At 46.1% G+C, this 27,407-nt stretch overlaps 1 protein-coding gene across 8 annotated transcripts; it reads left to right on the top strand.

Annotated features, from left to right (window-relative positions):
- Nucleotides 1–10,131: 10,131 nt before the first annotated feature.
- Nucleotides 10,132–25,635, top strand: Cd300lg (CD300 molecule like family member g). 8 transcript variants are annotated; one of them, XR_007342993.1, is made up of 8 exons: nucleotides 10,132–10,271; nucleotides 11,744–12,079; nucleotides 14,983–15,084; nucleotides 15,761–16,016; nucleotides 17,184–17,296; nucleotides 19,544–19,596; nucleotides 23,261–23,366; nucleotides 23,872–24,007. XR_007342993.1 is itself a non-coding variant. In XM_015495621.2 (8 exons), exons 1-8 carry the CDS (start codon nucleotides 10,229–10,231, stop codon nucleotides 23,983–23,985), a joined length of 1,137 nt encoding a protein of 378 aa, XP_015351107.1. In that variant the 5' UTR covers nucleotides 10,132–10,228; the 3' UTR covers nucleotides 23,986–25,635. The 8 variants fall into 8 exon arrangements, 7 of the variants coding, with proteins under 7 accessions (XP_015351107.1, XP_048646534.1, XP_015351109.1 ...); XM_015495621.2 differs by having other exon boundaries at nucleotides 23,247–23,366; nucleotides 23,872–25,635; XM_048790577.1 differs by lacking the exon at nucleotides 17,184–17,296 and having other exon boundaries at nucleotides 19,549–19,596; nucleotides 23,872–25,635.
- Nucleotides 25,636–27,407: the final 1,772 nt, after the last annotated feature.

Here is a 27,407-nt window from a genome sequence, read left to right as displayed (position 1 = left end):
GGAGACCCTGTTTCAATAAAAAGATAAAAATAAAAAGGCTTGGGATGTAGCTCTGTGCATGTGGCCCTGGGTTCAATTCCTAATACTTAAATAAATAAATAAATAGTTAAAACCCTCCAATTAAAAGTCAGAGATTGTCAAATACAAAAGCAAGATATATGTGTATATATATATATATATATATATATATATATATGCTTTCTAGAAGAACCTCACTTTAACAATTAAAGACACAGATATGCTGAAAAAAAAAGTGAATGGAAAAAAAAGATTTACCCTGGAAACACTAAATGTATATGAATCTTCAAACATCAGGATATCTACCAACACCAAAGCCAATTAATAGCATACTGGATGTGTTAGCCAATAAGAGTAGATGAGAAAAAGAAATAATTGACACAGATACTAGAATGAAGGAGACAGCACAAAAGTAAATAAACTATGATGAAAGAAAGAAAATCCAAACTAAAATAGAAAGCAAAAGATTAAAAACCAGGGATGGGGTTGTGACTCAGTGGTAGAGTGCTTGCCTAGCACGCACGAGGTACATGGGAGGAAAAAAAAATCCTTAAAATGCCAGCAAAAAACATGAAAGACAACACCTATCTCAAACAGATAGGGAAAAGGACAGTTCAACACTGTAAATGTGTTAATTCATTCTAAAATAATCTCCAAGCCCAATGCAATTACAAATAAAATAGACAAATAATTTTCAGAGGGAATGTATTAAATGCCAAAACTCATCAGGAAAAACAAACATTGGTAAATAGCAGAAAAAAAATCTGAAAGGCAAGAGTTGTGGGGAGGTGAGATTAAGGTAGCACTAGCCCTATCAAATATGAATCATTTCAGATATGAAAACAAAATATTTCATACTGAAGAGTCAATCAACAAGTAGACAAAGAAGTGAATGTACAGAAATACTCATATACATAGTATTTTATTTTTATTTACTTATTTTGTGGTACTAGGGATTGAACCCAGGGGCCCTCTGCCTCTTTAACTATTCCCCCCCCCCGCCTTTTTTTTTTTTAATTTTGAGATAGTATCTAAGTTGCCAAGATTGACTCAAATTTGTGATCCTCCTGCCTTAGCCTCCTGAGTAGATGGGATTACAGGCAGCACCCTCTGCTCTTTTAATTTTTCAGAAAGGTAACATAATTAATGGGAAGAAAGGAATTACTAAAAGTTAAAAAAAAAAAAGAAAGAAGGAAAGAAAGTTTGAGACCAGGCATGGTGGCACATGCCTGTATTCCCAACAGCTTGGGAGGCTGAGACAGGAGGATGGCGAGTTCAAAGCCAGCCTCAGCAATTTAGTGAGACTCTAAACAACTCAGCGAGACCTGTCTCTAAATAAAATATAAAAAAGGACTGGGGATGTGGCTCAGTGGTTAAGTATCCTGGGGTTCAATCCTGGGTACCAAAAAAAAAATGGAGAAAGTATACTACTAGTGACTCTTTATGGATAAAAGCGGGAAGAAAGACAAAAGAAAAAAAGGAAACAAACTAGCTACATCCCCACTTTTATCCTCACACTAAAATACTTCCTGATGGATTTATTTTATGATCTTTGGGTGAAGGAAGCCTTCCTTTTTCTTCTTTCTTTCTTATAAATGAGCTAGGTTAATTCCATGTAATACAGAACTCAGAGGAAGGCCAAGACCAAAGAGCAGATTCTGGTGGAATTTAGGCTGGGTTTATTTGATTTGATTTGATACTGGGGATTGAACCCAGGGTCACTTAACCACTGAGCCACATCCCCAGCCCTTTTTATTTTTTATTTTGAATCTAAATTGTTTAGTGCTTCACTAAACTGCTAAGGCTGACCTTGAATGTGTGATCCTCCTGCCCCAGCCTCCCAAGTCACCAACATTACAGGTGTGTACCCCCATACCCCGCTAGGCTGGGTTTATTTTAAATTCACAGCTGAGGTAGGAACGGCAGCATGAAAACCAAAGAGACAGTGAGCTGCTGTTTTTTGTTTTCTTTTGTTTCTCCCCCCCACCCCAACAAAAGTTCATGCTAAATTTACAACAGACTCTCATTCTGGCTATAGGTGGCAAAAGATGTTATAGCAGGGAATCCAGAAATTTTAGCAGGAATGGAATCAAGGGTCACCTCTTCTCAGGCACACAGCTTATTTTTGGCCACCTGAAGCCAAGGAGCCATTTCCCATGGCCTTAGCTTTTATTTCCTAGAGTTTCTTCTGCTCTTCTTTTGGTCTCTGCTGGAGAGCCTTCTCTTCCTCATCCATCTCCTTCCTACATGTTGGACCATTTCAGGGGCTTCTGGCCACCTTTACCACCGGGCATTGTTCCCACTGCGCCATCCTCAAACCCTGCTCTTGAGGGAAGCCTTTCTAAGCAAACCCAAATAAAGAGAAAGAATGTATGTGACTACAATATAAATTATAAAATGTAAGCTTTTATTTTGGCAACATAATATTGTATTCAACATGATAAATTCCTTAATTTAAAAGAGTTCATACAAGTCAATAAGATGAAAAAAAAAATAGAAAAATGGTCAAAGAAAATTGATGGTCTACTATAAAAATATACAGCCAAGTAAATACACCCCTTAAAAATGCACAATCTCACTCATAATCAAATAATTCTGACCTAGAAGCAGAGGCACAAGTCTGCAATCCCACCTACTTGGGAGACTGAGATTGAAGGATCTCAAGTTAGAGGCCAGCCTGAGAAACATGGCAGGACCCTGTCTCAAAAAAAAATAAAAAGGGTTGGGGACGTAACTCGGTGGTAGAGCACTTGCCCAGCATACGCAAAGCTCTGGGTTCAATCCCCAATACTGAAAAATAAAATAAAAATTCTAAACCAAAATAAAAAGTAATGTTCCTTTGTCACCTATTAAGACAAAAGCATTTAAATTTTGTAGGCATTCAATGCTGTGGAGGTTGTGAGAAAATAGATATATTTATACAAATTGGAAGAAATGCTAGTGGTGCAAATTTTCTGGATGAAAATTCAGCAAGATTTGCTAAAATTTTATGTATACCTGTTCTTTAGCTCAGGGGACATTTGGACAAGCAGAGAAAAAGAGAAATTTGGGTGAATGAGAGTTTGGAGCAGTAGCAAAGGGGAGAGAACAGAATTCCACAGCTGGGCAAGTGAGAGAAGAGCAGAGTTGGCCTAGGTGACTGGGAGCCCAGGACATGAGTCACTTCACCCAGCCAGGGCTTGGACAGAGTGCTCCATCTAAAATGGCACCAGAGCCGACAGGAAGTTGAGCTCTATGCCAGAGGAATGGATGACTCCAGGTCAGTCTTTACAGGGAAAAGAGTTTAGGAAGCATACATTGCAAAAGATAAAATGCCAATAGTCCTTGAAGAAGTGACAGAGAGAATCTGTCATGGATGTGCATGGCTTGGTTTGGCATTTAGTCCAGACACCAAAGGGAACACAAAAATCATTTCAAGACAAGAGATGGGATCAGTCCCGCACCTGCATCAAGAGCTGGAGCATGGTGGTGAGTGCCTGGAATCCCAGCAAGTCAAGAGGATCACAAGTTCAAGGCCAGCCTCAGCAAATTCATGAAATCCTCAACAACTTACCAAGACCCTGTCTCAAAATAAAAAATAAAAGGGATTGGGAACGGAGCTCAGTGGTAGTGTACAGCTGGGCTCAATCCCCAGTACCACACACACACACACACACACACACAAAAACCTCTTTCCCTACCCTAAGGCCATGAAGATGGAGATATTCTATACCATATTGCAGAATTTTTATCATTTTGCCTTCTACATTTAGTTCAATAATCCAGCTAAGGCTCCAGTCTCATATGTTTCCTATATGAATAACTAAGTGTCCTAACATGACTTATATATAGTCCTTCTCCCACTACTCTGCTGTACCATGGTTGTCATGTATCAGATGCCTAATCCTTACCACCTCCCTTAGACCAGGGCAAGAGGGACTGGAGCACAGGTTTTAGCACCTTGAATATTATAAACACACACATAAATTCATTGAGTGCAAGGTGTACTGAACAGGTGTTGCATGCTTATAATCCCAGCAGCCTAGGAGGCTGACACAAGTCAGCCTCAACAGCTTAGTGAGGCCCTAAGCAACTCAGCAAGACCCTGTCTCAAAATGAAATGCAAAAAGGGATGGAGATGTGGCTCTGTGGTTAAGTGCCCCTGAGATCCATCTCCAGTAAAAGAAAGAAAGAAAGAGAGAGAGAAGAAGAAGAAGAAGAAGAAGAAGAAGAAGAAGAAGAAGAAGAAGAAGAAGAAGAAGAAGAAGAAGAGTGCAAGGTGGGTTTCTTCAGATTTGGAACACTCTCAAAATGACTATTTCATATTGCTTGTGTCACATCCTCTGTCATCTTTTATTCTGCGTCTCCAATAAAATGTATGATGGACATTCTCATTTTATGCCCCATTATCTTGTCAGGTGTGTCTAATCTGTTTGAAACCCATCCACTGGATTATTTTTTTTTTTTTAAATATTTATTTATTTATTTAAGTTCTCGGCAGACACAACATCTTTGTTTGTATGTGGTGCTGAGGATCGAACCCGGGCCGCACGCATGCCAGGCGAGCGTGCTACCGCTTGAGCCACATCCCCAGCCCTGGATTATTAATTATTGGGTTTTTTTCCAGTTATTTTTCAGTTCTGCTGTCACTTTTAGCCTTTCCAATCCCCTGTCAAGGCTTTCAAGCTGGGTTTTTGCTTCCTTGAACCCAGTAAGAACAGCCATGCTGTGGTTCATCCCGATTCCCCTCCCACCCCGGGGCTGGGGATTGAACTCAGGGCCTTGCACATGCTGGACAAGAATTCTACCATTGAGCTACAGCCCCACCCCATCTTCCTGCTATTTTAAATATCTAGAGTCCCCACAGGTCTGAATCGTTGCCCACTATCATATTCTTGCTCTAGCACTTGGTCTCCTCATATATTTGGTTATCTGTGGTTATATACACGATAGTATTTTTAAAAATGATTTACAAACAGAACTTGAGGCTTAAGCTGATGCTAATTTCCTTCTGAAAATATTTTCCACTGGTATCTTTCAGGTACCTGAAATTAAGGAGGGGAGGATGCTACCAGACTAGGACCACTTGTAATTCAAGTTCAAAGCTTAAAGTTTTCCCAAGACACCTCTATGACAGGAAGTTGAATAAGAGTCCACAGTGGCCTATTTATTTGCAATTCACCCTTTTCCTAGAATACAGCTCTTTGGGGTCCTAGCTTAATGTGATAAAAATACAGCAGATTCCCCCTTATCCTTGGAAGACTCTAGACTCCTAGCCCATCCCTTTTGCTGCATCATCTGAATCAGTAAATGCTCCTGAGGCTAAAAGCGCCTGACATGCTGAGCTCATCTTTCTGGGTTTCTGTCTTCTTGCAGAGCTCGGTCTACTAATCCCTCATGCTCCCTTCAGCTTTATTTTCTTAAAAAATAAACTTTATTTATTTATTTGAACTTTGTATTTTATAATAATCTTAGATCTACAGAAAGTTTGCAAAGATAGTACAGAGAGTTTCCAGATAACCTTCACTTGGCTTCCCCTAATGTGAGCATCTTACATAACCATGTACATTTATGGAAACTAAGAAGTTAACATTGATGCATTACTATTAACCAGACATTGTTAGTATTTCTGTAGTCTTTCCACTAATATTCTTTCTCCTTTCTGGGATCCAATCCAAAGTGCCACATAGCACCTAGCCTCCAGTGTTTCTCAGAGTTTTAAATATACACAGTCATTTCCCAATATCCACAGGGAATTGGTTCTAGGATCCCCCTTGAATACCCAAATCTGTGGCTGTTCAAGTTCCTTACACAAAATGGCATAGTATTTGTGTATAACCTACATCCTCCTGCACACTTTATTTTTTTCTCCTGCATACTTTAAATCATATCTAGATTACTTGTAATACCTGACACTAGGTAGGTGCTATGAAATAGTTGTTGTGCTACATTATTTAGGGAATAATGATAAGAAAAATTCTGAACGTGTCCAGTACAGATGCGACCATCTTGGACTAACTCCATGGTACCTCAACAAAATGCAAAAGGTAAACAATATTCCAACGAGTGCTGGAGGCTGAGGATCCATGAAGTGACCACCCTGATGTTCCCTTCCACGAGGACAGAGCCCTACTAGTGTCATGCTCTTGGTCTCTCTCCAGTGATCCTTCACTGATTTGATTGATGAACTGGGAAGGAAAAACAAGGCAGGTGTTCCCAAGCCCCTTCCCTTCTCTGTCCCCTGGGAGCCAGCCTCCTACAGCGTGTCTGCATGGCCCGGTCGAGGCTCCCCTTGAGTGTTAGTGGGGTCCAGGGCGAGGTTCTCATCACCACCTGTGACTGGGTAGAGTCCACGTAACTCTGGGGTTCAGAATTAGAAGCCCACTGTCTTACCCCAAGACCTTGGGACTACACACACGACTTACACAAAAGCACACTTGTTTGATGGTGTTTTGAATAATTTTCAGTATAAGAAATTGAACCCAGGGCCTCACGCATGCCAGGCAAGTACTCTATCCCTGAGCCACATCCCAGCCCCTCACAGCATACTTATTTGTTCTGTAGATTTGTTCATCACCCAGGGCACTGATTCTCAATCCAGAGCAATCCCCTCACATGGGGACTTTCAACAGTGTCTGGAGACATTTTTTGGGGGGGGGCATTTTAATAAATTGGGAAAGAGGGACTACTAACATCTAGTAAATAGAGGCCAAAGAGGCTGTCCAACATCCCACAATGCATAGGACTGCACCACCACAAAGAATTATCTGTCCAAAGTGTCACTAGTGCTGAGATCTGAAAACATGAATCTAAGGGCACCAAAATACCATCTTAGACCAACTCAGTCCTAGCAAGTCCAAACCCTAGAGGAGTTGAACCTGGGTGACTATTGAAGACCTAGGAGTTTGGTCTCCTCGGTCTCAGCCATTGCACCTGCAGCCACAGCTGAGCCATTCTTGGGTACATAGAGCCCTCAGTGAGGACACAGAGAGGCTGCTGTGAGCAGTGATGGCAGAGCACCTCCCAGCACTCAAGGGTGAGACACAGGACATAAGCATCCTCTCCTCTCAGATCCCAAAACCCACCATGGGTCGATCCTCTGGCCACCATCAGCCCAGGGTGTGATCCAGATGCAGTGCCTACAACAGCACCCCACTTACAGCCTCTCCCAATGCTCACTTCACCACCACCACCCCCCCACCAGGAGGAGCTCTTTTAAATGGAACCCCCCAGCCAGCTCCTGGGCTAGGTGTGGGACTGGTAGATTGGAGGGGAAAGATGTTCGAATATACTGGGAAGGTTCAAGGATAACTCAGGTCAGACCCAACTCCCTCTTTATATAAGTAAGTATTTAGTAACACTTCCTGTCCCCTCTTGAAATGACAATCACAAATAAATGCCTCTCCCACAATTTTTTTTAAAGTCATAATATATGCCCAAATCGTACTAGGGAGAAAAAAAATAAAAGGAAAACTATTTATTACCAAATAACACATATTTCAAAATGTTAATGTTCAGGCCCCATGACACTAGGAAACATAATGAAGTGTCAGATGCTTGCCCCTGCTTGTGAGGAATAAATTAGGCTTTAATAAAAGTAGATTAGAAATTATTCTATATAAGGACAAAATAAAGAGCAGAAATATACTATGAGATGCTAGAATAAATATTATTTTAATTCGTGTTATTTTTTTAAACTTCAAAACCTGATTACTATTTGAAATCTGTACACGTAAAAGGGAATCAAGTTCTGAGCTGAGATCTTCTAACAGGGTTTTCACGACATGATGTCCCTGCTCATTAAATGGCAGCAGGGCTGTCAATCATTGTGAAATCAAAACACTTCCCCCCACATTACCAGAATCACGTGCACACTCCCAGAACCAGAGTAAATGCTTCAAATATTAACTTGCCCTGTGGGTAAAATTCCAACTGTGTAGACGGAAGGAAATATGCCAAAATATTAACAATGGTTTTCTAAGGAAGAAGGGAAATTACAAGAAACATTTCCATTCTTTTTTTTTTTTTTCCTCACATCTCTGCATTGTGTAAAAATTTTGCTTGTAACCTGTATGAGCTTTGCAATCAGAAGAAAACCAACAGAGCTCTCTTGGAAAACAATGCGTCAGGGCTCCCTCTAGTGTGCGTGTTTGTTTGATCCTTTCGAGGAGGATTCAAATCTGCGGTGGGGAAAACACTAATCCGCTTTTTCAAGTGCCGAACAACCCAAGCCCACTTGGAGGGGACCAACCCAGCAGGGTGGTTGGGGCAGACTGCTCGGCTCAGCTCCGCCTGCGACGCCACCCTGTGGTCAAGGGCGGTACTGCATCTCAGGCAGGGGAGACGCAGAGGAGGGGCAGTGAGTGAGTCCTGCTGCAGAGAACCTGAGTTATGTACCATTGATCACTTGGCAGTGTGGAGAAGTTTACAGAGCCCCAATCTTAGAATAATGGCATATGTATCTCTCTCTCTCTCTCTCTCTATATATATATATATACTCAAAATGAAACTAAAAACAGTGAAATGTTTATGAAAATATAATTGTAATAAACATGCTTCTTTATTAGGCACTTTAATAGCCAGCTCTAGTGGCATGTCTATTAACTTTATTCCCCCAAGCTGTAAGAAGTATACACAGTATTTTGAGATATCGATATCTGCATGTCACGAAGGGCAAAGGTGCGACATCTGCAGTCGAGGGGAGAAATAAAGAATTTCCACGAGCTAATGCCCTTTTCAATGCTTTATTCACTCAAAATTATTCAATACAATTTCACTCTATAGGTCCTTAATCAAGGAATGACAATCCTTAATGCTGGGCACTACAAACACAATAATTCAGACTGATGAAAGCAATAAACACAACTAATTCAAAGCAAACAAATGCTAAGTTAATTCTAAGCACCGCAAATGCTCTTAATCATGACAGACCTATGACAGACATTCCCGCTGCATGCTAAGCTTAAGTGCTAGATTTAAAATCGTAAGTCTTAGATCTTAAGTGCAGCACACTCATTCAGACCACAGCGATCAGGTCAGGAACTTATGGAGGCTTCTCCTCAGGTAGAGTTGATGCTGGCTAAGGAGATGGTGGTAAGGAGAAGTCGCCTTTCTCACCAGGGTCAGGAGGCTGCTGTGGAGTTTGAGAGCGGGGAGGACCATGCAGAGGATCAGGCAGATGATGAGAAGAGTTGGGATATCAGTCCAAGTCCTCATCAGGCTCTCCGGCATGTGTGCATCAGTATCGGCTGGCTGAATATCTGTTCATTTGTTCCATTATTTATACTAAATTTGGGGGGTTTCTGCACATAGTTTTGGTCTCTATCAGGCGATACAAGGTTTCTCAGTGACATCTTACATTTAGAGAGGACATATGGTCTGCTTGTTTCTGCCCTGATATTACCCTTCTCGCAAATGACATGTGACTTCACCCTGACTTTTATCAGGGTTGTAGAAAGTGACTTGTTCTATCAGACTATGCCCAGTGACATATGGGAGGGCTCTGTGGGCTTGCCCGGTGAGATTGCAGGTTTATTTTACGATGGAGTTTTAAAATGGAGTTGCTTAGGCTAAGGCCATCTTACACTGCAACAACTTGATGGTCTGGGGTCTGCCATTTTTACTGGTTACATTTACAGATACTGCTAACACTACACTCCTAATAGGAGGAAAAGCTAAACGTCACTTAGAGGTTCATGAAGGTCAATATGTAATTTTTTCCTATCCACACACATGGACTCCTTGAATTCTTCTTACGGATCCTTTGAGGTGCATGAATAACAAGTTAGGGCCTGGTGGAGGGGGCTCGAGTTAGAGAAGTGCTTGCTTGCGTGGCTGGGGACAGAACCTCAGGGTTGGTTGGGGGCAGGGTGCGAAGTAAAAAGAAGTTCATGGGGACTGGGGTTGTGGCTCAGCAGTAGAGCACTCGCCTAGCATGCCTAGCACGTGCAAGGCCCTGGGTTCTATCCTCAGCACCACATAAAAACAAACAAATAGAATAAGGGTGTTGTGTCCAACTGCAACTAAAAAAAAAAAAGTAAATAAAAAATAAAAACAAGAAGTTCAGAGTTGCCTGCCTCCTAGACTGGGTGTGCCCAGGGGTGACCCGCATGCCCCTCCCCTCCCTTCCTTATCCTGATGTGGCGCTTCTGCAGGAAGCTAAAGCCCCCGTGTGGTCTGGAAAGGAGCTCACAGTTGCTGTTGTCTGCACAGGAGGTGTCCAGCACTTACCATGCGACCTGTGGTCCTGCTGTGGAGCTGCCTCATGCTCCCAGGTGAGATGGGGTGGGGGAAGTGGGAGGGATGTGGGGCCCATGCCTGAGCTCCCCTCTGAATCAACATCCCCGCCTCAGCCCCACATGCTCATGTGCACCTCATGCTTCCAGACTTCACCCCAGCCCATGCATCCTCTGCCCCATTAGCCCTCAGAAGAGGCCCGCACTTGCTGTTTCTGAAATTCAAGACGGGGTGCTCCCTGGCGTATGGGTTCCAGCCCCTGTGCAGCTGTGCACCTGAAAGAGGACCTTTACCTCTCTCATCTTATTTTCCTATTCTATGCAAAGCCTGGAAGCAGACAAGACACCTGTGTCTGGTAGCCCTGTTAAAATCAGAAAATCTTAGTCAAAGCCCTGGAAGTTGAAGGATTATCATGCTGCATCGATTCACTGGTCTGCTTTTGTTCTTTGTCTTTTAACACAAAAACCAGGAAGCATCTTATAATGGGTATCAGTGTTCAATTGGCAAAGTCTTCCCGCTCCACTCCAGTACTGGGGATTGAACTGAAGCGCACTCTGGGGAGTTACATCCCAGCCTTTTTTATTTTTATTTTGAGACAGGGTCTCACTAAATGGGTGAGGGTCTCACTAAGTTGCTGGAGTTGGCCTCAAACTTGCAATCCTCCTGCCTCAGCCTCTCCAGGTCTCTGGGATTACAGGCATATGCCACTGCAGTGAGAATTAATTAGCACTGTTTTTTCTTAGTGGTGCATAAAATTGTGGTGTGTCTTACATTGCCTCTTACATGCAATGAAGCAGGGCATTATCATCATCTATTAATGAGGAAATTCAGAGAGGTGAAGCAAGTTCCCCAATGTCACATATCTACTAGCCGGCAGTGCTAGGATTCAAACACCTGGCTGGGTGAATCTAGAGTTGGTGACCCCCTCCCCCAGTATTCCAGGTTTAGGGAAAGAGCAACAGCCTTGCACCAAGGTCTCCTAAGGCCAGGAGCGAGCTGGGTCTTACAGGACTATTCCAGAAGGACTGGCTGAGAAAAGTCTTCCTGTCTCGAAGCAAAACAGAAACTTCTGGTATTGATCCTGGTCCCCGAGCCCAGGGTAGTCCCACCTCTACCTCTGTCGTGGTTTTGAAACTAAAAGCTTGGTCCTTGTCCTTGTGGCAATCCAATAATGAGGACAAGGTTTTGAGAAAAGGGAAAAATTTTTTATTGCTTTGCTAACAAAGGAGCACACACAGGGGACTATAAAGGCTCCAAGTGAGCCCTTTCAGGAGTCATTATTCATCTGTAGCCTTTCTTAGATCTGCAGGTGCCAGCTCCAAGTCTGGATTCCCTCATTCCTGTGGTCAGTGAGCCACAGACCAGATCCCTCTCCCTGGGACAGGAAGGTGAATCTTGCTTCCCCCCCCTCCCGCAGTGGTTAGGGAGGGGGAGAGGAAGGAGAGGAAGGGAAAACATAATAAAATAAACGGAGCAGCAAGCATGAAGTGAACCACTGTTATGGTTTCAGGTTATGAAGCCCTGAAAGGTCCAAAGGACATCAGCGGATTTGAAGGTGACACTGTGTCCCTGAAGTGCACGTACGGGAAAGAAGAGAGGGAGCGCAAGAAGTACTGGTGCAAGCAGATCGGGTTTCTGGTCTCCCGTTGCTCCAGCACCATCTACTCAGGAGAAGACGGCCAAGAGATAACGCAGGGCAGAGTGTCCATCTGCGACAACCCCCAAGAGCTGGCATTCACTGTGACCCTGAGGGATCTCACCCTGCAGGATGCCGGGAAGTACTGGTGTGGGGCCGATAAACTGGGCTTTGATGAGACTTTCCTGGTCTCTCTGACTGTCTTTCCAGGTAACAAACTCCTCTCTTTGCCCAGCCTGGGGAACCAGAAATGCAGAGGGGAAAGAGAAGCCCAGGGGCTGGGCTGTGGCTCAGTGGTACAGGGCTTGCCTTGCACGGGTGAGGCACTGGGTTTGATCCTCAGCACCACATAAAAATAAATAAATAAAATAAAGGTATTGTGTCCAACTACAACTAAAAATATTAAAGAGAGAGAGCCCAGTAGGTCATTAGCAATGGATCCACTTTCCCCATTACAAAAGTGGGGTGCGGTCCATCCTGGAATCAGCCTCATCAGTCACCTGAAGGACTCAGGGACATCATTTTGATCAAGTTCTGAGTTGCAGTGGGGACTCAGCTTTCTGCTCATTGCCTTTCTTCTCTGCCTGAAAGGAGATGGCTATGGACTGGGGACAAGATGGTCATCTCAAAGAATAACAAGACCTTCCCCTCCCCAACCTTCCCCTGGTGTCAGAGATATTCTTGCAGCCTCCTGAGGCTGAGCCAGCCATCGCTGCCTCCCAGACCCAACCCATGGCATCACCTAAGCTGTGGCCATGCTGGTTCCTCCCAGTTTGAGGGCTCAGCTCCCAGCTTGGCCTCCTCTTTCCCAGATCTTCAATTCCAGAGACAGATGCTAGGTGTGCCTGGGAACCAGCCCTGGGTCAGATGCCTGAAAGAGGGACTCTCTGAGCTTGAGGACATTAGGGAGCCGTGGCTGGAGCCATAGATATGGAGCACCTCTCTCAGAGCCAAGAATCTCACCTGGAGCTGCTGGTCAAAGAGAAAAGAAGCCAGAGAGGGCTCAGGGCCACGGGCAGCCCCGGTGTGCTGCTGGTCAGAGGGGGCAAGGTAGGTCTTTGAACCCCCACTTCATGGATGGGAGACCGAGGCGCCAAGAGACTCAATGATTTGATCTCTCTAAGAGACCAAAGCCTCATGGCAGGAAGTAGTATAGCTATGGTTCAAATGCAGTTCATGGTGGGCTTTTGTTCTGTTCATTTCCTCTCATGGGCCCATATCTGGGCCCAGATCTCTGTTGCCCATGGGTCTCTGCTTTAATTTAGGAAAATCAGCTCACTGAATAATAGCAGCAGCTTTGAAACTACATTAATAAGGATTGGGGGTGTACTCACCTAGCATGCATAAGGCCCTGGGTTCAATCCCCAGCACTGCAGAAAACACACACACACAAACACACACACACACAATCTGTTTTCTGTTATTTACAAGAATCTCTGATCTCTTTGAATTCTTGTCAGTATTCAGACCTCATTTTTTATAACTTTATTTATTTATTGTTTTTATGTGATACTGAGGATCAAACCCAGTGTCTCACCAATGCTAGGCAGGCACTCTACCACTGAGCCACAACCCCCTCAGACCTCATTTTTACCTAGTTGTGATTAAGTTCACCTATTTTTGAGGCTCTCGTGTGTTTGCTACTTTTCCTCACTCATAGTTACTTCTCTGTGTATAATGTATGCATTATTGTATTATCTTCCTGTGTCAGACCTTGTTGGCCTCCCTCTGGTGACAGTTGGGATACTGAAAACAAAGAGGGCCTATAACAGTGTGTGCTGGTAGATGTTTAACAGCAGGCTGGGGACACTCTGACTTATAGTGTTTGCCAATTTCTGTGGTATAAATGGTCCTGCTCTGGCCAGTTTCTGTCTACCATGTTTAGCAGCCAGCTTACAAAATTCTCCAAAAGTTAACAATCAGTTTCCAAAGCCAATGAGAGACATCTTCTTATTGAATATGATGGAATATTTAGCAGAATTTCTAGAAAGATCCAAATAAGACAAGTGCACTCGCTGTCATTTCTTTCATTCATCATTGCCTGGAGGCTCTAGGCAATGGAATGTGACAAGAGAGAGAATTATAAATATGAAAAGCAAAAGATAAATACTCTTTATTTACAGAAGATTTTGTTATCTACTTAGAAAAATCCGAGAATAAAGTAACCTAGTATTAGAATAAAGACAGGCAGAGAAAGAGGGAGATTCCCAGCTGGTCATAGTCAGAAAGGACCGGTGAGCCACTGATGGACATAGGGGAGCTTAGCAGCTCCTGGGGTGCTGGGCACTGAGGATAGGATTTTGCCCTCACGGGTCCCAGCCTAGTAGGGAGACCCATTTGGAATAATTGCAGGGTAATTATTAGCTTCCCTGAAGGTGCCTCCCCTGGAGGGTACTGCCAGTACCCAAAGGAAAAGGGGATTTGCCCCTCCATATTGAGCAGGAGCTGACCTTTGATCTGGTGCTGGAGGACATAAAGAAGTGTGTTAGGCAGGGATGGAAAGGAAAGTCATCACACACACAGAGGAACGGCGTGTGGAAGGCACAGCAGCAAGCAGGAGGCTTATGCATTCAGGAATAGAGGGCAGCTCTGTGTGGCTGGGGCACTGGTGATTTAAAGACTTGAGTTTAAAAGGCCTTAAAAGACATGCTACAATGCTGGGCACAGGGGTACACACCTGTAATCTCAGTGACTCAGGAAGCTGAGTCAGGAGGATCGTGAGTTTAAAGCCAGTCTCAGCAACTTAGCAAAGTCCTAAGCAACTTAGTGAGACCCTGTCTCAATATAAAGTATAAAACAAGGGGACGGGGATGTGGCTCAGTGGTTAAGCAATCCCCAGTACCAAAAAAAAAAAAAAAGAAAGAAAGAAAGAAAGAAAAAGTCATGCTAAAGCAGCAGGCTAATGGGCAGCTGAGAGGCAAGAGAGATGAAGTCTAAGCTAAACTGGGGCAGCAGGGACTGCAGGAGGGAAAGACACCAGGACCCGGCTCCAATTGGCTGAGATGAGAAGAGGGTGTGGCTCTGCGCCTGCCGAGATGTTGCCAGATGCTCCCAGGAAAGGTGAAAGGGTTGGTTGGACCCTTCTCTGAGAACAGCCTCTCCCTCTCCTCTAGGACCCTGCTGCCCCCCTTCCCCAACTCTCTTCTTGCAGCCTCTGTCTACAGCAAGCCTGCAGCCCCAGGCAAAAGCCCGGCAAACCCAGCCCCCAGCACTGAGTGAGTGAGCAGCTTCCCTCCTCCACCTCTATCTCAGGAACTCTCCAGTGAGTGTCCACCTGGTGCCAGAAGCTGTGTTTTATCACCATCCAGGTGCCCCCAACAAGCCTGGGAGCCAGATTGTCCAGCTGAGGAACTAGAGGCTCAGGGGGTTAGATCACTTGCTTAAGGTGGCATGGGAGTTAACAGAGCCAGGAAGTGGCCACATCCTGACCCCAAAGGTCATTCTCTGTCTGCTTCATCTGTGGAGTGGAGGGTGAGCCAGAAAGGCCAGGCCTTTGGCCCTTACCACTGAACTCATCCCTGCCACATGGCCCTGCTGGCCTCCGGCTGTTGAAGGAGGTCAGGACCTTACAGGTGGCAGGAGCATGTGATGGTGATAGGAGAACTTGCCAGTCCAGTGAGGGAGGAGGTGACAGTCAGCCATGACTGCTAGGGGACAGGAGCAGGAAGGTACCAATGGAGTGATGCTGGACTAGGTCATGGCAGTGGGGACAGGGGTGCCTGATATATGGTCTGCTTACTCAAAATCGCCTCATCTAGACTTCTTCTTGCTGAGGAAATGCTCTGAGAAATTGGTCCCAGGGAGGTTAGGGTTCAGGGGTCAAGGGTCAGTCAGGGAGATTGGGATTCAAGGGTCAGGGAAGGTGCTGAGGCATTGCTTTTGAACTTGTAGCTCCTCCTGATCTCCACCTGGCAGTCACCACAGCCAAGCAGGGGAAGACAGGGACTGAGGCCTCTCCCGTCACAGGGACAGTCCCGTGGCAGCATGCAGGAACGTCCACACACACAGGAACCTCTCCGCATGCAGGAACCTCTGCTCACACAGCGACCTCTCCTCATGCAGGGAGCTCCCGCCCACCCATGCCGCTGGACTCCACCCTGGCAGAGGACACCAGTCCTGTCCCCATCAGCCACAGCTCCAGGTCCAGGTGAGTCCAGGTGGCCAAGGTCACCCTTCAGGCCATCACTAAATCATAAGACACCTTTGAGCCAATAAGCCCCTAACACTCTTTCTTCCAAACCAATGTCTCCTGTTGTCATGGCCATATCCTGTGGCACAAGACAGACTTCAGCCCCTATCTGCCCCGCATGGGGGCTTTTAGCCTGAGCAGTGCCTGTCTTGCAATGCAGGATCCCACAGCCCTGCTGCCCTGAACGCACCGGCCCACCTGAGGTGACGAGTTTGCCCTAGCCCCAGTCCCCACCTCTCCACCTACCCCAGCCTCAGAGTGGGTCACCCCAGATGAGTAGTTTTTGCCTGAGCCCTATGCAGTGCATGACAGTATGGAACCCTCCACCCTAATTTTTTTCTTTACCCAGATGGAGTCCCAGCCTGAAGAAAGGGTTCTGGGCTTATACCCAAGTGCTTATGCATTCGGTTCCTGACTTGTAGGTCACTGCTAGCAGGTTCAGACTCACATGCAAGTGTCTTATGGGGTTGACAGCAGGGACTAAGGGTCCTTTCCAGCCCAGACAGGGCATAGATGATGGGGTAACTAGATGCTGTGATCCCTGGCACACTCTAACCTCTTGGAGACAAGGGACCTAGAGTCAGAATCAGAATTCCCTGTTGCCTAGTATGTTGGTGCCGGATGTGGACCATGAGAACTTTCCCACATGCCCTGTGTGATTTAGCGAGTCACTTAACTAGCAAGTAATTTTTCTTCAATGTGAAATTAGGCTGTTCCTACCAAATGACATGGGATGAATTTAACAGCTGACATGGTGCATGGTGTGTGTGCGTGCGTGTGTGTGTGTGTGTGTGTGTGTGTGTGTATACACATCCCAACTGATCTTCATGAGAGCCATTTGACAAAGGAGGAAATTGATACTCTGGGAGGTTAAGTCACTTGCTCAAGGTCACCCTTCTAGAAATTGGCAGAGCCAGGGTTTGAACCCAGGCAGCCCAGCTTCAGGATCTGAGCTAATTAAATAATGTCCGTAGAGAGCCAATGGCATCAAATGCTCTGCCAGTCTTTGTCACATTGAATTAGATTTCACACTAGGAGTTGATTTTCCCAGCCTCCACATGGGCCCCAAGGATACAGATACCTCCTCTGGTGACAGCCACCAGGCTCCATGCATCTCGCCCCCAGGGTGTCCATCCCAATGGTCCGAATATTGGCCCCGGTTCTGGTGCTCTTGTCCCTTCTGCTGGCTGCAGGTCTGATTGCCTCTGGGAGCCTCTTACTCCGGTGGAGAAAGAAAGGTGAGCAAGGGCAGGTGGGTGGGAGGCTCACAGCCAGGGACCTCACTGAGACCTGCAGTCCCTCACCCACCCTGGGAAGACTTGTGGATTAGTGTGTCTGTCTGGGATATGGGATCCAGAGCCCAGATGTTACTTTCTGGAAACTGTAAGGCAGTCAGCAACAGAAAGAAGCAATTTAAATGGGGAGTGGGAGGAGAAGGGGGTTCTGGCCAAGCTCATCAATCACTTCTCTCCCTGTTGATCCAGCAAATCCATGTCCAGCTCCCCATATGGGAACTGACCGGGGTGGGGTGCAAGACTGAGCACTTGAACCTGAACAGGACAGACATTGCGGGTGGGGTGCAAGACTGAGCACTTGAACCTGAACAGGACAGACATTGCGTCCTGAGATGGACTGCCACTGCACCTCTAGAGGTGCTCAGTTCCTTTCATAGGCTTAAGTTTAAATCCTAGTTCAGCCACTTATTAGCTCCATGACCTTAGGCAAGAAACTAAATGCCCTGAGCCTCAGTTTCCTCAAATGACAGATATATGTCAAATAGAAACAGAATATAAGCCACCTATATAATTTAAAATTACATGGAAAAAAGTAAAGAAACTAGTGAAGTTAATTTTAATAATATAGTTTATGTAACAGTCAGTTCAACAAGAAATCAATATAAAAATACTAATGAAAGGTTTGATGGCTCACACCTATAGTCCCAGGTACTTGGGAGGCTGAGGCAGGAGGATCTCAAGTTTGAGACCAACCTGGACAACATAGCAAGACATTCATTTTGTCATATTTTTTTCTTAAAACCTGGTATGATTTGAAGTAGTCATGGTCTGGTGCTCATTGGCCATGTGTGGCTTATGGCTCCTGCTTCCCATGCGGGATGATACAGATCAAGAGGATTAAGTGAAATAAAACTAATAAGAGCTACAGATGCTATCCCGCAGTTTATAATGCTGTAATCATCTCAGTACTGTGGAGTACCCCCATTTTACAGGGAGGAAAACTGAGGCACAGGATGATTAAGCAGCTTGCCCTATTGTTTGAGAGCTAGAAAGTGATGGAGCCAGGAAGATATCTGCAATGGCATCCCAAAGAAAGAGAGGCCCTGGGAGTGTCCTGGGCCTGCTTGTTATCTCCTGCATGACCTTCAGGATGAAATGGCAATTTTGTCAATATTCCCAGATCCTTCAGAGATGTCTGGGAGGGAACATACAGGATCAGACTATTCCTGGTCACAACCTCAGAGCCACTTAGCACCTTACCTCTCCAAGTCCCCAGCTAGCAGCCCTGGCATTCTCTGGTACCTGCTAGAACAGAGTCTCGGGCCCAGCCCCACCCTACTGAATTAGAATCTGCATTTAAGAAAATTTCTGGGGGGGGGTTCTTGTGTTAGTCAGCCTTCTGTCACTATAACAGAAACCTGAGATAATCAACTTATGAAGAGAAAAGGTTTATTTTGGCTCACAGTTTTAGAGGCTTTAGTCCATGATCAGTTGACCCTCTTCCTTTGGTCCAGTGACAAGGCAGCACATCATGGCAGGAACAAGGGTCACCTTGTTACTAATTACCTTGTAGACAAGAAGTGAAAGACAATGAGGGCACACCTCCAATGACATAAATATTCCTACTAGGCCCCAACCCATTTTTTTTTCTTTCAGTAAAGGGGATTAAACCCAGGAGCTCACACGTGCTAGATTCACACACTACCACTGAGCTGCATCCCAAGCCCTTTTTATTTTACATTTTTTTTTTTCTTTTGAGGCAGGCAGAGTCTCACTAAGTGAGCTATACTGGCCCTGAACTTGGGATCCTCCCGCCTCAGCCTCCCATTAGCCAGGACTACAGGATGTGCCACTGCACCTGATTTAGGCTCTATCTCTTAAAGGTTTCCCCATAGCACCAAGCTGGGGACCAGTCCTTCAATACATGATCTTTTGAGGGACACTAAAGACCCAAGCTATAGCAGCCTTATGCACATGGAAGTTTTGAGAAGCAATGACCTTGGCTCATAGATTAATTTCCCCAGTTACTTCCTGGCCCACACAAAGAGATCTCCATTTACTAACTCCAAAAGGAGACTCATTCTCAAGGGACTGAGCTGCACGGGACTTCCTGTTCCCCACCCACCTGACAGATTCTTACAGAAAGTCCCTGCTCCCAAGTGTGAGGGGCTAGTGCTTTTTCTGATAGCAGCTGCAGGCTCTTCCTGACTGGTCCTGGCTTCAAGATAATGCCTTTCACATCTCTTTCAGCTCAGCTGGCCCTGGAGACCCAAAAGAATGAGAAGGTCCATCTCCCAACCCTGGTAAGGACAGAGGCAGACAAAAGTACCAGCTGGGATTCCTTTGGGGCTGGAGATCTGCTGGGCTCTGCCCACCTCTGTCTTCCTCCTGACCCCAGAGGCAGGGCTTGCTCTCTAATCCTTGTGAGCCCCGAGATCAACCCTTCAGGATATGATCTGGACAGAGGGCCCATTATCACCCCTGATTTCCTACCAGGTGCCAGGCAGAGGGGTACAAGGATCCACTAGAATGTGTCTCCCCCAGGCCCTATACCCTGTTCTCATCACCTTTTCAGAATCAGAGGACATCAGAACTGGGTCCCAGGCTTCCTCCCCATCCTTCCCTTTTTGCACTGGGGATTGAACCCAGGGGTGTTTTCTTTCTTTCTTTTTCTTTTTCTTTGTTTTTGTTTTTAGGTATATATGAAACTAGAGTATATTTTGACATACCCAAGGGTGTTTTACCACTGAGCTACACCCCCAGTCCTTTTCTTTTTTTTGAGACAGGGTCTCACCATGTTGTTTAGGACCTCCCTAGGTTGCTGAGGCTGGCCTCAAATTTGTAATCCTCCTGCCTCAGCCTCCTGAGTCACTGGGATTACAGGCATGCACCACTGAGCCTGACTAATCCAGTTTTTCTCTAAATCCAACGCAAATCCCATTTTACCCATTAGTACCTAGGGGTGAGAGAGCTCTTAGAAATGCACTGTCCAGGCCTGTGCTAATCCCTCTAGGGCTGGGTCCAGCACACCAGAGTGTGGCAATTACAGACTCTAGTGTGCTTTTGCAAAAAAAAAAGAAACTGAGGCCCTGAGAGGGCGAAGATGTTGCCCAAGGTCACACAGAAGACCACAACACAGTGGAGAACAGGACCCAGATCTCTCAATTCCCATCCCTCCTCTTTCCAGAGTTACCTGATGTCTTCTCCGAACCTTCCTTGGCTCTGACACCAAGGTAGCATAACTGTCCTGGGACCCAGGCTGAGGGTGATGCTCTGGGGACCAGGAGGCAGATGGAATGGGGGTCCCATCTTCCTGGAGAGGGGAACCTGCCCTGAGGGTACTGCTCCAGGACCCTTCACCAACTTCTGTGGGGTGGGACAGTGCCCTAAGAGGACAATGTTATTATTGGGGGGGGGTACAGAATCGGTCCAGGAAACCGGAACCCCACCTGCCTCACGCTGGGTCACCAACCCCCCTCCAGTTGTTTACTGAGGCACCTCCAATTTGGATTCCCTCAGACTCAGGGCAGGAAAGGGGGCTCCTAATCCCTTCTTTCCTGGCGCCAATGAGGACAAAAGACTCAGGCCCGACCCCCCCAGGAAAGGGCTGGGCAGGAATGGCTTAGGAAGCAGCTGCTGTTGTCTCAGGAAGTTGGACAAGGCCAAAGGTGAAGAGGGGAGTGAGGGGAGAGTCTTGAAGGCGTAAGAACAGCCTCCCTTCACAGACCCGCCTCTGGCCTGCCCTCAGCACCCAGGCCTCAGCTCTCCATCAGGCACCAGGGTGTGCGGACTGACATGTGTACCCAGCACCACACTTTCCCTGCCTTTGAGCCAACTTGCACGTCTGTCTTCTTGTCTGAGGCATCTGTCTGGCCCAGATGATGTGGCCCCAGGACAGAGCCCAGGACCGGTAGGCAGAGGAGCTCTGAGGGATGGCATTAGCCCAAAAAAGACTGGCCAGACACAAACTTCACAGATCAGCTCTTTATTCAGGAACAAAGTTTCATGCAGGATGGGGGTGGGGAGGGGAGCAGTAATGGGGTGACACCTCTGGACCCACTGTCTGGGTGGAAAATGAGCCACTGAACAAAGGAGGGGATTGGGCTTACATAGGTTATAAGAGAGGTGACTTAATTAATGAGCGTGTCAGCTGTGGCACTCAGGAATTTGGGGTCTGTTTTACTGGGCAAAATGGGAGGGAGTCTGTGGTCGGAGGTCAGTCTCTGGGATTTATCTTACTGGGCCGGATGGAGGGCCAGGGGTCAGTGGTTGGTATCTGGAAAGGAATTGTTTAGGCAGGGACTATGCTTTGGCCTGTTCCCAGGGTCTTCCTTTCTAGGTCTGATGGACATCTCTCCCCAGGGTTGGTTTTATCACCAGGAAAGAATGTGCTGGGAAAGGATCAGTGCTCTCAGTGTATGGCTTTCCTTCTTCCTCCCCTTTCCCCAGGTCTCAGTATTTGGGGGGTTTGTCATTTTCTATATCTAAGTAGGTGGCTCCTTGTTGGGAGGAGGATGGAAACAGAGGCCAGGGGAGGGCTTTCTCTACCTTTTGGATTCTCTGGGATTTTGAAAACATTGAGGGGTTTTCCTTGCCCACATTCAGGTCAAAGAGGGAAGGAGACATTTTACTTTTCCTGCAAGAGAGCCCAAGGGGCTTGAAAAATCAGAGGGAAGCGTTAGGGTCACACTAGCGTTTTCCCTCCCCAAGGAGATGTTGCTAGAGATTGTCATCCCTCCTTTCATTCATTTAATCTTTTATTGAACTGTGTCACCGGCTTTACATCCTTGAATCCTCATCATTCCTACATAAGGTGGCTGTCATTATTTCCCTCACTTTACCAGCAAAGAAAAGGAGGTTCAGAGAGGGTAAGGACTTGCCTGCAGCTGTCCAGCCTGAAAGAGACAGAACAGGAAAACTACCTGAGGACTCTGGGCTGGCTGCAAAGCTCTGCACTTCTTGCACCCTCCATGTTGAAGTACAAGGGGTTGGAAGAAAGGAGCCAAGTCCATGGCCCAAGACTGGTCTCCCAGACTGCTGAGAAAGACCCACCCTTGGTCCCTCAGTGTGGGATGGCTACAGACAAAATGTCTCCTGTGCCATTTGTTACCCAATGAAACTTGAAGGTGTCTAGCTTTGCTCTCTCTAGGCATTACAAAGAACATGTAGCCGGCTTATTCTTTCTGCTTTAAAGGATAGGAATAACATAATAAAACACACCAAGAATTCCAAAAATTCTCATTTGTTGGGTGATAAGATACTATGTGAATAGTTATTTTATCTCTGCAGGGAAAAAGTTTTTGTTGTTATTTGTTTTTTCCCACACTGGGGTTTGAACTCAGGGATGCTTTACCATCCCTATATCTGTTTATCTGTCTATTTATTTATTTATTTAATGGTACTGGGGATTGAACCCAGGGGCACTTAACCACTGATCCACATCCCCAGCACTTTTTATTTTTTTATTTTGAGACAGGGTCTCATTAAGTTGCTTAGGGTCTTGCTAAGTTGCTAAGGCTGGCTTTGAACTTGCAAATCCTCCTTCCTCGACCTCAAGAGATACTGAGATTACAGATGTTCACCATGGTGCCTGGCCATTATTTTTAATTTTGAGACAGGATCTCACTAATTTGCCCAAGCTGGGCTCCAACTTTCGATCCTCCTCTCTCAGCCTCCTGAGTAGCTGGGATTGCATGTGTGAACCAGTGTGCCCAATAAAGGAAAAAATTCTTACTCCTGTTTTACAGTCGAGGAAAACTGAGCTTTGGAGAGTTAGCTAGCTTGTCCCAGGGCACCCTGAGGTGTAGGAATTGGCAGAGCCTCTGTGGAGCTAAGTGTTCTTCCCTACCCCTCCCTGCCACCCCCACCCCATCCTGTGCTAGTTCCCCTCCTCCTGGCTCCTGGACCATCCCTCTGCCAAGAATAGGCTGTTCTGACCAAGTCTCTCTCACAGCCCCTGGGGACCAGCTGGGTCCCTGAAGAAGCTGTGATCAACCTGTCAGGACCCACTGAGCCTCTCACCAGCCCCGAATCCTCTGCCAGCCCCTACAAGGAGACCCTGTGCCTAAACCAGGTGTGTACTGAAGGGCTCCGAGTCTAGAGCCACATTGTCTGACACCACTCTCTCTGTCAGGGGAGGGACAGGGAGAGCTTTTTCCTCAGCCTCCTCTCCTCGAAGACCACACTCTCCCATTCACCCACCCACCCTATCTAAGGCCATTTCTTCTGGGAAGTCAGGGCACTTGCCCTCATGTCCTCATTTTCCCTGTCCAGAAAATTCTTTCATACCTTGTTGGGAGTCATCCTTAAGAGCTCTAGGTTGGCAGGATTCTCACTCCTGTGGCCTGGACCTGGCCTGAGGCCATGAGGATGCTCTCTGGAGGAGGATGGCAGGGGGTGCAGAGGAGGCAGGAATCAAAGCCTGGAGTTTCTGGAGAGAATCTGTGGGTCCTCCTGCTCCTGCAGATGCACAGAGACCCTGATCGTGTAGAAAAGGCTGGGCTGAACACAGCAGCTGCCTGGAGACCCCTCACCCCACTCCCAGGCTCTGCTTTTCAACCCTACTCTTGTCTTTTCAGACTACAGAGGAACCTGAAGCCCCTTCCCTGGACCCCACGGAAAGCACAATCCCAGAGCCTCTGCCCCTGATGTCTGAGGAGGAGCTGGGTTTCTCCAAGTTCATCTCAGTGTAACTGTAGAAGGCTCTCCTGGCCAGGCCGATGGTGAAACTGAATGGCTGGATTTGCACTAACTCTCATGAGCTTTCTGCCATAACCTCGGAGTCCATCTGCCCACACTCCAGGACTCAGCCCACCCTCCCCAGGCTCCCTTCCTACGTGTCCCAGCATGACTTAGAAGTGTTTGTCAGCCGTGGACAAGGCTGGGACCTCCCCAGCATGTTCGCATCGCTGGGCAGGACACACAGCTGTGGACCCTCATCTGGGTCAAGCAGGGCTCAGCAGATCTGGGCTGAGTTTGTATCCACTCCAGCAAATCCCAACCACCACCCCCATCCCCCACACTGCCTTCTCCTCCCTCAAATTCTCCTCCATCAGCTGCTGAGAGGAGGGAACATTCTAGGTTTGAGCCCTGATTTCAGTTTCTCAAAGCATGCTGTGAATCCCCTGTAGCTCAGCCCTTCAGTAAGCTAATTCAAATGTGATTCCTGGGCCCCTAGGAGACCCACCGGAAACCATCCCCAAGGCCGGGCTAACAAGTGCCCTGACAATTCTTACACTTGAGTGCGAAGGCCCAGTGGGCCTGATATCCTCAGACCCTTGAGAGTCTGTATTTAGTGCCTGGGGTCTCCTACATGTTCCCTACAGGAGCTACTGACACCATGACCCAAGGTGGGGGGGTAGGGGGGAGGGGTTCTTGCTTCTTTCCCAAGTCCCAAATTCCCTTCCTGGGTCAAGTGCACATTGGAAACATTCAACCCAGAACTGTCAGGGAGGGGCCACCTTTCCATTCTCCCTACCTAGCCTTGTATTCCTGCCTTTGGAAGATGCTAGAGAAAAACTTGACTCCTTTCTTTTCTAGAAAGGTTTAATATTCCATGGGTGGTAGCCAAGAGAGGAGCAGAAAACCAGAATGCAAGTGGGCATCTTTTAGATAAAAGGGAGGAGGAAGGGAACAGGATAGGAGCTTGAGGATGACCCTGAGTCCAGCACCCTGAAGAAGCGGGAGGCAGCTGCAGTAGCAAAACATTTTTCTTTTTAAAAAATGAGATGTAAAAATGAGACGCCTGTAATCCCTGCTGCTCCAGAGCCTGAGACAGGAGACTCAGCAGTTCAAAGCCAGCCTCAGCAATAACGAGGTGCTAAGCAACTCAGTGAGACCCTGTCTCTGAATAAAATGCAAAATAGGGCTGGGATGTGGCTCAGTATGAGTGCCCCTGAGTTCAATCCCTGGTACCAAACAAACAAACAAACAAAATGAGATGAGAATGCTAAGAAAAAAAGTGTGTGTGGGGGGGGTTGGCCAAACAAGAAAGAAAAAAGACACCCATAATCTCACCACTACCTGAAGATGATCCTGATTTCCCCTTGAGGATGTTGAATTCCCCTCTCCTCTCTTTTCTTCTATATAATTTGCTGCTGTTTTTTTTTTTTTTAGCAGAGTATTTATGCTGCACGTACAACTTTGCATCCTGCTTTTCCCACTTAATTATTATACCATGAGCATTTCTCCAAGTTTGTATAAACCTTTTATAAAATGTTTTTCAGCTGCATAATATTTCATTGTATTGGTGTGCCTCGATTTATTTAACTGATTATCACTAGCTATTTAATTTGCTTCTGTTCTTACCATAACCAATAAAAGCATAATGATTCTTTGCCCAGGGCTTTGTCTCCACTTGGAGATCTCTTTAAGATGGATTTGTATATATGGAAGTGCCAGGTCAGAGGGAGAGAATGTCTCTCTATTTTATTTTTATTTTTAATGTATTTTTCTTCATTTTAGTGTGTGTGTGAGTGAGTGTGTGTGTGTGTGTGTGTGTGAGTGTGTGTGTGTGTGTGTGCCGCAGTCTGGCTGGGCACAATCAGAAGCCACTTGTCAAAAGAAACTAACTTTATTTTTAGAACCACACACGCCAAACAAAACAGCCTCTCAGGAAAAATCCTCAGAGCCTCAACTGCCACCACCGGCTTTCCACAAGCCTCTCTCTCCCCCACAAGCTTCTTTCCACCTCCCACAATCCTCCTGCTCTTGAGGCCGATTGGCTGGGTCACGTGGGCGGAGCCAAAAAAGTCCCCCAATGAGCAGCTCCGTGGTGTGAAAGGGCAGGGAAACAGCCCAATGAGCATCACCGCAGAGGAGCCAATCAGCTAGATGTTGCTGGGGCCGAGGAGCCAATCAGCTAGATGTTGCTGGGGCTGCTGTGAGCCAATCATCAGCCGGCAGCTGGAAGTTTGCTGGCAGCTGGAAGTTTGCTGGGGCCCCTTCGGCTGTGGCTCTCAACATCTCCCCCTCTCTGTTTAAACAACAAGCATGTGGCTTAGGGACCGTGCCTGCCTTAGGTTGTCCAATAGTACATATGGTCCTTAGGTTGGTACCATTGCAATTGGATCTTACCCGTCACTGACTACCGGTCCAGTATACAGCCACACCTGTGGAGAGGTCTTTGTACCAGCGGGGGGGTGAGGTTCTTTGCCTCACCTCTGTTGGCCCCCAAATTTTAGCTGGACGATCATGACAAGCAGAAGGGAGGAAGATACACCAAGCCAATTGACGGCTCCTTTTGGAAAAATTGTACCACCGATGACATCATCAGCAAAAATACCCCAACACTACCACAAGTCGCTGCACCAACAGATAGTTCACAATGCATACAGGTGAGCTCACAATGTGTCCAGGCAAGTTCTGCAAGCAGTTCAGTGATGGCTATTGTAGAAGCTGTAGATTGGTTTTATCTTTGACTTCACCAGCACTGGGATGAAGATAGGAATTCTGGCAATAATGGCTAAAGAAAAAATTATGTAACATTACAGAAGGCACTAAAAGAAAACAATTTTCTTAACAATTTACATTATCTTTAAGAGAATTATTAAATATAATGAAAAGGAAAGGTGAAAGTAAACAAACAGATCTGTTAACCTTCTTTTGTGTTCACATATTAAAACAATCTTTAACAGCTGTTTACCCAATTAAATTAAACCATTTAAATCACGTGAATTAAAAAAAAATATTTGGATCCATTTTATCATGAGCGCTCATCATATATGATATATGGACATACATACATTCAAACATATAACACAAAACACAAGTGTGCACACATAATATAATACATACAACACATAACATTATAGTAAAGGCCTTATAACTTTTTACAGGTGAAATCTCCATTGCAATGTTTAAAAACTCTATAGTCAAAAAATAGAACTGATCAGCAAAACATTAACCTAGGTCTGTATGAGCTCAAAAAACAAAATAGAACTTCATGATATGGCAAAGGGCAATAATAAAATAGATATTGAAAAAAGCATCCTGGTTCTGTTGCAGATGTAAGAATAGCCAAACTGGAGTTTTGGATATCAGTTGTTATGGATTTGAGCCAAATCATCTTCTTTTTGGTCTGTAGAAATCGCTTTAGTTAATCTTTCTGGAATCC

The sequence above is a fragment of the Marmota marmota genome, unplaced genomic scaffold (assembly GCF_001458135.2).
Source record: "Marmota marmota marmota unplaced genomic scaffold, marMar, whole genome shotgun sequence".
Taxonomy (NCBI): Eukaryota; Metazoa; Chordata; class Mammalia; order Rodentia; family Sciuridae; genus Marmota; species Marmota marmota.
This window is presented reverse-complemented; position numbering and strand designations above follow the sequence as displayed.